The sequence below is a fragment of the Metopolophium dirhodum genome, chromosome 1 (assembly GCF_019925205.1).
Source record: "Metopolophium dirhodum isolate CAU chromosome 1, ASM1992520v1, whole genome shotgun sequence".
In the NCBI taxonomy this organism is placed as follows: Eukaryota; Metazoa; Arthropoda; class Insecta; order Hemiptera; family Aphididae; genus Metopolophium; species Metopolophium dirhodum.
In genome coordinates, this window is record NC_083560.1 from 132,104,905 (window position 1) to 132,117,621 (window position 12,717).

Genomic DNA, 12,717 nt, shown 5'->3' on the forward strand with positions numbered 1-12,717 from the left:
AAATTTATATATTATTATGTATTTATTCATGTATTGCATAGATCAAATATCTTTAGAGCCATACATTTAAAATACAAATACAATTGTTTATATTGTTTTCAAATCCTATCTATAATGTTATCTATAATAAATTATGTACTATAATTATGATTGTATTTTCTTCCGAAAAACATGTAGCCCCCTATTTCAGATGATCTGTGCCAGACACTGGGAAGTAACTATTAAATAGTATGTATCTAATGTGAATATGTAATGGACTAATTGGATAATGACTGCAATAATTTATTCAACAGAAGTTAACTGTTAAAAGGATGTCAGCGCACTATTTGTTTTCTCTCTTTAACCCACGCGCAACATAGACAAAACGCATTTGCGCAGAATCGTTTTTTCCATGTTTTTAAGTAATTTTAGAGTAAAATCACCCATTTCTAAAAAGATAGAGAAAATATTTTGGAGGGAATGACATATCGGTTTTATATTTTATTATTATTTGACTTTGTATTCGACTTTCAAAATAAACAAAAAAAATGTTGTATATTTAAATTATGTTTAAATCGTTTTGAAACAATATTTAGAGAAATCGATATGTCATTCCCTCAAAAATATTATTCTCTTTTTTGTAATGAGTGATTTTACTCTAAGATAACTTAAAAACATAGAAAAAACGATTCTGCGCAAATGCATTTTGTCTATGTTACGCGTGGGCTAAAGAGAGAAAACAAATAGTGCGCTGATATCCTATTAACTTAATCTGTGACGTTAAGATGGATAAATAATTAATTGTGTTAATTTAAAATCTATTTGTGCTGGCCATCAAAAGTTAAAAATTATATATGAGTATATCACAGATAAAATTATACTTTAATAATTATTTAATTTGAAAATTTTGTTATTCAATTATAACTAATATTTTGTACCGAGTAGTGGTGGTCCATTTAATCTTTTATAATCAAAAGATGAAATCATTAGATAATATGAAAGTTCCTTACAAGTTATCCTCAAAAAAATGTCAAATCATACAAACAATTAAGTATTACTAATAACAATAACAATTATGTGATAACGAACATTACTTTTTATTCCGATTCATTTATCAATGTAACTTCTCTGAATTCTTCTGATTATAACTTTCATAATTCAGATGCTTCTAACATTTATTTTAGGTTGTAGAATGAAGTACATTTTTAAAGAATAAAGTAGGTATCTAAACATTAATAAAATATATCGAATATTATAGTTGAAAATTGTCATTCATAATGTCAAATATTTCAGTTTATACTTGTATGTATTTGTAATTTAATTTTCTATGTCAATGACTTTCCTATAAAAGAATGTAATAATATTTTTAGGTGTTAGATGGTCTCTGACAATATTGTGAGGTATGGATATGTTAATGTGACATATTCAATTAGATAATTATTAAAAATAATACAGTACAGTAAGGTAATTTATAATAAACATAATTTAATCACTAAAAAACAATTTTCTTAAATTAAGTGCAAAAATATAACAATTAATAAAACCATTTGTATAAATATAAATATAATAGTAGACAACAATACTATAATTTTTTTTTAAAAATTTAAAACATGATTTGCAATGTATATAAATTTTGGTTTAGAATAAAACTTACTATGAAATAAACTTTGGTCTTAATATAATGAATAATTCAATGATTTAAATAAAAGAAAAAACTCACACATAACACACAGCATGCTTACATTATACATAAAATCAAGGCACTGATTATTAATACTATTATGTATGTTTATAAATTGTATTATTACAAATTAATAAAACAATTTTCAATTATATTTAGTGATATACCTTAACAGTTTTAAAAAATAAAATAGCACCATAAATATACTGTGGCACTATTATAATAACTAAAATAATATAACTATGCAGTATGCATATTTAAAAGTAAGTGTGATCTCTGATGTGAATCCATGATAAATATATAAATACTGAAAGAGATCTCATTTTAATTTTGTTGCTTCATTAAGGGTGTTGATCCATCTGTAATCAAAATCTATTGTTAGACAGGTTAGGTTAGGTATAATTACTGGATATAATATGTTCTAATATAAAAGGTACACTTTATGCCTATGTATAAGCTTGTTTTATGGACTATGAAGTGGTTATTTATTTTAATTTTGTGTATTACATTTTAAAATGTATATGTTATAATGATAGTTTTTTAAAACTATGCAATTTGTAAGTAGTTGATATATATAACAATAAAAAATATGGGCCAAATTTAGTCTGACCTTCGGATTATACATGCCTTATAAGTTATAGGTAATTTAATGAGTCAATAAGTTATTCAATAATTAAATAGAACAAATATATAAAATGGTGGTAATTTGTTATAAATAGTTTTATTTACTTCAATGCCTTTGGTTTATATCAAAAAATAAGAGATTTTACAAAACATTTTTATTATATTTTAGTGTCTAATAATTTTATATTAATATAAAGCACCACCTTCCATGCATAATACATAATTTATTGTAAATTCAATTTAATTAAGTTTATCTTGCATATTCTTAAAGTTTTTGAATGTATTAAATTAACCTCCTGATTATAGGAAGTTGTTATTAATACAATAAATAATATTGTGAAATATTATGAGTTCAACCAAAGGTTGTCTGTCACCGAACCTTAAAGATGTCCAAAGCAAAATTGTATGTATGTTATTAGATTTTAACACCGATACAAAGTTTAGCCAACTTGGAACACCTATTGGCCATATTAAGTATTTATATTTATTCTTAAACCATTATAAGACATTTATTAAAATATTTGTTTGAAATCAAACCTAGTCAAATAACCTAAAATAGTTGAATTTACGCATATTTATTATAGGCATACCTTTTGGCCAACTGTTCGGTATCAGAGCAAAATATCAAAGGGTTTTGTCCAGCGTGAGCTAATTGAAAAACACAACTTGAATCAAATTCTTCATAGTTTGTACCCTGTAAAATGCATTTGTTCATTTTTTAGTATTATGATATAACAATAAATTATTAAATAATCTGTAAATAAAAAAAAATATTAAACTGTATGAGCACAGAAGTTTGGATTCCCTGGGGTATGGGATCATAAGTACATTAAATCATACATTCATAGAATATGTAAATCAATGACACCACCAAACATATAGAGGTGAATTGTCTACCATATGGTATGTAACAAGGGTCACCAATAGGCAGACAGTGAACACTTTTCTTATTATTCGTTTCTATGGTGATAATGATAAATAAAGCGTTTGAAATTAAAATCCCATTTTTAGCGTTTTTTTGTAATTTGTCGGTGGATTTTCCTGTGGCATTAAATAACTATTGAAAAATGGCCTTTCTAAAATACCATCTTCATCAAATTTGATAAAAGATAAGGTACTTTATGTTGAAATCGAAGCATTCCTTCTGGTATATATTTTGTATACAGGATATAAAAAAAATAATAAACACCCTTATAAAACCACTAGCTTCCTCGCTCCACTCAGAATCTAAAACTGTAAGTGTCTGTCATAAAATTTATATTACAATAGACATTTTTTAACAATAAAAATGAAATATTTTCTTGTATATTCGCCTTTTTTTTAGAATTTTTTTTTATAGTAATAATATTATTAAAATAAATAAACCAATTGATAAAAAATACAAATTTTATCACAAAAAAAAAAAAAAAACATGTATTTATTAACATTTAAAAGTCATTAAAACTGTTTGGGACTGCGGAAAGTTTGGTAAGTTTCAAAACGGACCTCCAAAATTAGTTGGTGACCCCTGGTGTAAGGGTCTGTTGCTGACACGACAAGATGGTGGGTGGTAGCTAGGTTCAGAGTTAAGTGTCGTTATTTTGTGTGGCGTGTGATGTTGTACTTTTAATTGTTTTATTCATCCTAGCGACCAAGCTATTGTGAGTTTAATAAATAAATACGTTTAAGTTTATTGTGTTGTTAAATATTACAACGTATACATTTTGGTAACCAGATCCCATATACATTTTAACATTCTAGCAATTATAACTATGCAAAAATACATTATTAATTCTTGAATTCGTAAAGAACTTAAAGAGTTGATATAAAGTTATAAATCAATGAGAACAAGTAAAGCATAGATCATATCGACGGTGGAAAGGAAAAACGGCGTAGGCGATATTTTATAAATTTTACAAGAGCCAAACAACAGTTTTTTTAAATTTTTAATTCTGTTTAAATTAATTTCATTGAATTTTCACCTAAATAAAATTTTTAGATAATTATATTCTAAATAAGTTGGTAACATAATAAATTAAGAATTGTTATTTTTTTTACTTGTAACGTTAATTTATATACTTTTATGGTGCTTACGCCTTATTTTTGTTAATAACCTGAATTTTGATGGTTACAACCAGTATAATAATAATAATATTATTATAATTTTATTTTACTCTGTTTATTTAAACCAAAATTTATATATATTATCAATAATTATAATAACCAACAATTAATTAAAATCAATAAAAATATTTAATTATTATTATAAACATCTGTGATTGTTACGCTCAAAAATATTGTTTTGTAGCTAAAGCATGTTATTTGGTGGTTACTCTTTAATATGAAAGATGGCGTTTACGTCTTGCAACTATCGATTATTTTATTATTGAATATAACTTAGTCAATAATCAACATATCGATAATCAGGTGAGCACAATCGATGCAGAATTAAGTCGTTAATGCCCTTTTTCCTTTCCACCGTCAATATTATGTTTTCTGATTAATAGAGGTGTAAATGTATACTGTTAAAATAAATCTACTATAATGAGCTTACTTCTGGGAATGTTTGAACACTATACCCAAGAACAGGTATGGTGTTCAATGCAACAACATCTTCAGAAGCTTTGTACATATACAAAACTTGTTCTTTTAGAACAAACCAAAATCTTTTCCATGATTTACGTTTTTCCCGTCGATACAACCAACCACTCATTTGTGAGCCAGAATCGTTGGCCATTACCTGTATATAATTATATCTATTAATATACATGGTATGTTGTTTATGAGTTTATGACAATAAAATGATTTTATTATAATATATTAATCGATTTTTATTAGATTAAGAGGACATGTACCCACATGTGTTATCTCCTTTTTACAAATGTACAACATAGCAAATATGTTTTTCGCAGAAAAACTTTACTCCCTCTGTATTCATTGTAGAACAACCAAAATTCCACAACGCATAAGGAAGAACTGTATCTGTGACATAGAGCTTTAATTTTTTGATAGCACTAACCAATATTAATAATAAAATGAAAAAAAAAACAAAAATCTAATATTCTCAAACTGATAACTTAAATTGTATTTATGTTATCTAAATAATAAAAACATTAGGTCACAGATTAAGTTTTTCTCTATGCATTGTAGAATTTTGGTAATTATACTATAAATACAGAAGGAGTAAAGTTGTTCCACAAAAACAATTTTTGATATGTTGTACATTTCTAAGACGAAGACAACACACATAGGTACCACATGCTCTTAAGTTGGATTGATTATAATAGTTACCTCTTTTAACCGTTGTGGAACATACTTAACGAGTTTTTTTGAGCTCCATACACCAGACTTCTTAAAGGAATTTTTTACGGTGTCCACCATCTTAAGAATTTCTAAGTCACTATTACTGGATGATTGACGCATTTCCAATATTTTGTCTTCAAACTCTACAAATATATTTTATCCAACAAATATACATCAATTAGTTACCAGTGGTCAAATAAAACATAAAACATACCTTTGAGCAAATAATCATAACAATCGTCACACACTCTTGCAGACTGAAACTTCATGTAACGAAGTGGTGCTTTGTTTTCTGAACAACTACTACAAACTACCTACTCAATAGTAATTTAAATATCAATAGAAATAACTAAATTTAAATCATTCAGAACAATCCACACATACTTTGCCGCATGCTCTGCAGTGGTGTCTCCGGAATGTGACGGTGAATTCTGAAGCACACGATTGGCACATAGTCACGCGACAATCTTGAATCCATATTGGTGCCTAATTTGATAAAATTCAAAAATTATGCACAGCTAAGAAAAAAAGACAAATTAATATATGCCTCATATCCCAATTGAAGTGGTTCACGTCCTATGTTCTTTGAAACAAATTTCATGTTGAGAAAGGATAGCTGTTTGTTGGTGTGTTCTCTAATTGCCTTCTCTAAAATGTTAACCCATTCTTTAAGCTCTACGGCAGATCTGTAACACATAATTTATAACACAATGTATTATTCTTGTATAAAATAACATTTTATTGGATAATATAAATATTAAACAAAAAAACAACTAACTTGGCCCTAAGAGTAAAGCTTCGAGTTATGGTTATTATACTAAATTCGTTGAGACAATTATCAGTAATGGGAAGAAATACTTTCATACCACTAAGTGGAAGCTCATAGTTAATTTTCAATCCCGCAACTGTACCATAATATGATGTGTATAACAAGCAATCATTGAGCTGAAAAAATACATATAAAATTCATATTATAAAAATGTAAATAAATATGTTGCGTTATATTAAGTATTTATAAGTAATAATAATACCAAAATAAAATATCGAAGTTGCATGTCTTTTCTGGACAACTTATACAGTTCACCTTCTTTAATAAGTTCTCGGCCTGGTTTAATTATAATGTAACTTCCTAATAGTGATTGTAACTGCAAAAGTTTACTCACACAATCCTGAAATTTAATTAACGGATACATTATTTTATGAAATCAATAAAAATTAATAGAAACAAAATAAAACAAAAACGCACCCCATGTTTCATACTTTCATTGGCATGATTGGCAACATCACACACAATGCCTAATGCTACTATTGTATCTTGGTAATCAATAGACCCTTCATCTTGGTTTTTTAAATAGCTTTCTAACAAGAGTCTGTACTTGGTAATTCGCTGAATTGGTGTTAACATGTAGTGTTTAATAGTCAGTTTTTTACACACGTCGGACGCCTCAAAGTCTTTGACACATTTTTGAAATCGAGGGTATTTTTGACAGTATTCATCCAACAAATTACTTTGACTTTCAAAGTTTTGTATGTAAGTTGAGTAGAGTTTAAGAAAAGGTCCTTTTTTTACTATGACATCGGCAATTTTAGGATGTTCATTCCAGTTTTTCATACGATTCTCCATGTCTTGTAACAAGTCTTCATTTAGACTTAATAATTGGGGAAGAGGACTGATTATTTTTGATAAATCAGTAGACGGTATCAGTTTAACATCACCTCCAGTTTGTTCGACAAACATAACGAATGTTTTGCATAATAGATTTAAAACATCTATGAATACTTTTTCGGTTGAAATAAGTTCTTCGACAGTCCTTAAGGATTTTGCTTTGGTAGGTATTTCTTCAGTTTCAATGTTGTCAATAGACAATGTTTCGCCAAGTTCTAGTTTTTCATTGGGTTTTTCATCTAGTGATGAATGAGAATCTGTATCATTATCTTCTTTTTCAGTGTTCCTGTCATCATTATGACTGTCATAAAAAGAACTACGCTTCTTTTGTTTTAATATTTTCCCTTTACCAAATGACCCAAACCAATTGACAATTTTTTTCCTAACAGAAAATGATTGGTCTGTAGAATCACTAGCAATGGACGACTTTTCGTCATCAATTGTGGTATTCATAATATCATCTAAATTATTAATTGACATGTCTAATTCACTATGGAATACCACATATTCACTTAGCAAACTGTCATTTTGATAATCAAAGTCTAAGTCATCGTCAGTACATTTGTTGTTAATACTGTTATTATTTTCATTATCAGTTAAGTTATTTTCTAAAATACTATTTACATTATGAGGAACTTCTAATTGGGAAACATTTGAATTGACATCACTGTCATTTTTTATTTCTTCATCATTTTTTTTATCGTCATTTTTGTTAGGCATACAACTTGCAGTTTGATTAACAGTTAAATTTAAAGTTGTTTCATGTTTTTTGAAAGACTTGACACTGGGAAATTGATGTTTGACTTTATAAGGACTAGTTTTCAATGCAATGTTATTTGGTTTTGGAAGCAGTGGAGGTTTGACCGTATACTTTGTAGCTGTAGAATGCAAATTACATTTCAAAACTGACACATTATCTTTGTCATTTTCGGTAACCATTATATGTTTCGGACATAACCTTCAAAACAAAACAATACATAACTCAAATTAGATTAATTTAAGAAATTTTAACTTAAAATATTTTTAATATTATTTTTTGTAAAATAATGAATATATTTTGTAGTTGAATATTCTTAAGTAGTTAAGTTTTATTAACTTGACTAAACTAAAGTTATTATAAAAGAATAACTAATCTTCGTAAGATTACTTATGATAATATAAAATTAAGGGTCTATAATCATAAAAGATAGTATACATATCACATATGAATAATATCTATACATTTATATTTAAAACAAAATCTATTATATTGTAATATTAAAACTCAACCATTACCTAGTAACAAATATAATAATAATAAAAAAAAAATTACTTTAGTAAATTAAATTATAAATAATTTATTAATTGTACCTATAAAATACTGACTGTTATTTTTGAAAAGAAGAATAAAAAATAATAGATTATATTAGATTTACATAATATATTTTACAAAATTTTTATTTAAAGTAGGTAAGAATCTACTGCAAATAATACTATAAAAAAATATCAACAAATTCACTTAAAAGTAATAAGTTTATCATATTTAATGGGTAAAGGCGCATTCACAGCTATATTGTGTGTCGTGTCAATAAAACTGCATTGTTGTTACTTTTTTGGTATGATGTAATAACAAAGTTGCAACTGAGTATACCAAGAATTGACTACAGCTTAAATTTTAAACCAATACGGTTACCAGTTATAACCATATAGTCACCACACCCTCGCATGACATAACGTAACTGTGAATCCGGCTTAACAGTATAATAGATATTAAAATATGTAGGGTTTATAATAGGGTCGATCTGGCGCATGACTTAGCCTGGCATAATGTATTTCAATGGAAACCTCAAAGGAACCTAATCATTAACTTTGCCCAGGTGTTCTCCGATTGGGCTAGACCGACACTTATTGTTGATATAATGATATTAATCAGTTAATAAATTATTAAAGCATACTTGTGTGATTCATGGCAACTGCAGTCACTTGAATTTGGTTTTGGTAGTGGAAGTGGCTTTATTTTCTCTGAACAAAAATTTAAAAAAGGTAATGGTTAACAAAGGTTGATTTGTAACAATTATTATTTTTATCTATTATAAGATAATTATCTATAAGAAAGCTTATTCAAATAAATAAATTAAAGTATTTTAGGAATTTATGTTTATTGATTCTTCATATAAAATTCTGTATAAGCAATTATAAATAATAAGGCATCATTTATAATTTGAAGGTCTCATTCGTCATTATTATTTAATTAATACAATATTAGTTAAATATAAGCTATTACACTAGCAATTTATTTGTATGTTATACCTAATTGAATTAGGTATTAAGGTGAGGTTAGGTGCTAATGATTATGATATATTATACAATATATACTTCTATGCAGATTCCAGTTATTACACTATTACCAATACAATAACTGATTTATAATAATTATTTATTATTAATAGGTTATAATAAGATGAACTTTATTTCAGAAATAATTAAATACATTAAGAATTTAATTTACAAAATACTTTCTGACACATCCTCTAAATAAACTTGTTTTAGGTTGGGTGAGTCCTAAGATAACGTAACACTGGCATTTGTTGTCTCCATCTTACAAGTGTATAACTTAACAAATTTACATTCAGAAAATCACGTTTAGCTTCGTTAGTTTAAAAATTAGAGTGAATCAACCTCTTACGAAACTTGATGGTAAGAATCTACAAACGAGGATACAAGTAAAGGAACATTAATATTTGTTTTTTATACGGCAAGTTTCAAACCAAAAAAAAAAGTATAATATAGCCATGAGTATAGTTGCTAATTATAATCGCTTATCGTAACACCCCACACAAATTTGTCCTAGATCCTATATTGTACTAAGGTGGTTAAATGATCAACCCCGTGATCAATATAGTATTTCCAATTTAGTTTATTATCATAAATAAATTCTAAATATTTTATTCTGCTATATTCTTTTATTTCTGTGCAATTACAATCATTAATTTGTTTACAATTATTATTATAAAAAGATGACATAATTTTTAATATTATTAATTATTATTATTATTGATGTTTTAGGTAAATATTAAATTTTAGAAAATTTGATTTGTTAAAATGTAATGCCATACAATTGAATAGATTAAATGAGAACAATTTTCAACATAATTTATAATTTTGGTATCATTAATCTGATTGTTTATTGGATTTGTTAGGTTAGGTAGATGACATCATACCTGCATGTTGTCTTCTTCTTACTAATGCACAACATACCAAATTTAACATTCAGAATAATCCATTTTACACTCTGGTATTTTTAAAATTAGAATGGATACATAGGTACTGAAATACTGAATTGACATTTATCATCAAATTCAAAGGTAAAAACCAGTGTAAAAAATATTATCTAGGGCCTCACAAATGTTTTTTTTTTTTTATATTATTTTTAAATCAAGTTATGGGCATTTCAATTTTTGCAAAAAAAAAATAACAATGTTACAATGCCTATAACTGGCTTCAAGTCAAAAAAAAGCAGAGTAAAACGGATTATAGTGTACACAAAATTTACCAAGTTAGGTATTATATCTGGTATTATATATGTTTTAGTAAGACAGAGACAACTCATTTACTTTGTAAATGTATTTAAAGACCTATCTACCTAGGTACCTACTTATTAAATTTCAATCTTAAATTGTACAATAAATTTGATAAAATTACAAATATAAAACTTCTTTAGATATTTATATCTTGAATTCTTGATGCAACAGCAAATAATTTAGTACGCATTAATGTCTTAAGGACGCTCCAGACGATGAAAAAAGTGACTTTTAGACCAAAAACCCCAACAAAACTGGAGAAATTTGATTTGACGGATTTTAATTTGGAAAACGTAACATGATTGATTAACAAGTTTACTAGGTTTCCATCGAGGTGATTTTTAATATTCCAATTATTGTTAGTGTCATAATATGTATTAATGTGTTAATATAAATACAAAAATATCATATTTTTATTCATAGTTATCACACTTGAAACATAGACATTCAAAATCACCTCAATGGACACCGAGATGGAAACCTAGTAATCTTGGTAATCAATGTTTTAAAAATTTAAATTCGTCAAACCAAATTCCTACAGATTTGTTTGGTTTTTTGGTTTAAAAACCAATTTTTTTCATCGACTGCTCTGTCCCCAGTAGGTTTATTTTATGATACGGAATTTAAATATATTTAAAAATATTAAGATAAACAAAATTGATGTCCCGATTTATGTTAAGATTGGTCAAATCTACATAAGTTTTGACTTTTTACTAAACAGACTGGAACCCCCTTAAAAGATTTGAGTCTTTGAAATATAATGAAAATGTGGAAACTGAGGACAAAATATTCTAAATTCAAAAATTATTAATTAGTTTAACTTAATTAGTTTTTATTTATGGTTATGTATCTTCTTTAATTACAAAAATAAACAATTTAAAAAGAAGTATGTATCATTTTATATAGGTATATAACCAACTCATATTATGTAAAGGCAAATAGTAACATACCTCATGACTTACACTTAATGTACCTACCTATTTGATTGAAAATCTGATATTAGTATTAGATACTGATTACAAACAGTCAATAATTACTACATTTAGCATATCTGGTTGGAATAGGTATAAAGTTAGTAAATAGCTATAGCGAACATAATAATATAACCATTGGTTCTAACCTATTAGAATTTATAAATGAATCGTTAACTTGGTTCAGTGCTTGAACCATATTATATTTTGAAGAGAGTTGACAATGAAAAATGTTTAGTGACCACAGAGAAGAACTCTGATTACCTGGTGTATTCATGATTTTCCATTTAAACGTAGCACCTTAAAACCAACATGTCAACGGGTACGTACGGCCTGCAACCATCGGCTCTCCGCTCAAACGGATCTGGCAGTCATCAACAGGCTGCAGATTTCGGGGCTACTCCTGGACGACCCGCATCGATGAGTGACGACGGACCACCGCTAAGCGACAGAGCAAACCGTCACGCAGTTAAGTGTTAGTAAGTGTTAGTGCGCGAGACGATGTATGTGGACGGTAGTGTACTCACGCGATGACAATTGCCGAGCCCGAGACGAACGCTAGTACAAAACGACGTCGGTGGTAATGGTCGGGTGGCGGGGACGCGCGAGAGCCAAGACGAAAATCGAAAGCGGATGGAAGCGAATAAATTAGCGAACTACTGATTAAACTATAAAGCGAGTAAATTATAACAATAATAATCATAATACGTCGAACGCGATATCCGCTGCGAAGACTGGACAGTGGACCTGATAATAACTATTACGCTGATGATAACTGATAAGTGACGCAGTAGACGTGCGTATGCGGGCGCGGCGAGCTGTGCGTGTCTCGTCCGGAGATAAGAAAAACTCGACAGCTTGCCGACCGGGAGCCTAAATTCAGTACAAATGTACAATCATCACTAATCGGCACGTCTGCACTCTGCACGTATATCTTAATTCGTGCTCATCGGT

The 12,717-nt window shown here is 27.8% G+C and overlaps 1 protein-coding gene across 2 annotated transcripts; it reads right to left on the reverse strand.

The window, feature by feature from the left end:
* Positions 1–924: 924 nt before the first annotated feature.
* LOC132933905 (FYVE, RhoGEF and PH domain-containing protein 6-like) lies at positions 925–12,516 on the reverse strand. 2 transcript variants are annotated; one of them, XM_061000180.1, is made up of 13 exons: positions 12,291–12,516; positions 12,028–12,204; positions 9,167–9,233; positions 6,813–8,190; positions 6,598–6,735; positions 6,345–6,511; positions 6,114–6,252; positions 5,951–6,052; positions 5,781–5,880; positions 5,555–5,709; positions 4,818–5,003; positions 2,875–2,978; positions 925–2,019 (listed from the first exon to the last, which is right to left on the reverse strand). In XM_061000180.1, the coding sequence occupies exons 2-13, from the start codon at positions 12,038–12,040 to the stop codon at positions 1,980–1,982; spliced, it is 2,589 nt and encodes an 862-aa protein (XP_060856163.1). In that variant the 5' UTR covers positions 12,041–12,204; positions 12,291–12,516; the 3' UTR covers positions 925–1,979. The 2 variants fall into 2 exon arrangements, with proteins under 2 accessions (XP_060856163.1, XP_060856162.1); XM_061000179.1 differs by having other exon boundaries at positions 12,028–12,516.
* Positions 12,517–12,717: the final 201 nt, after the last annotated feature.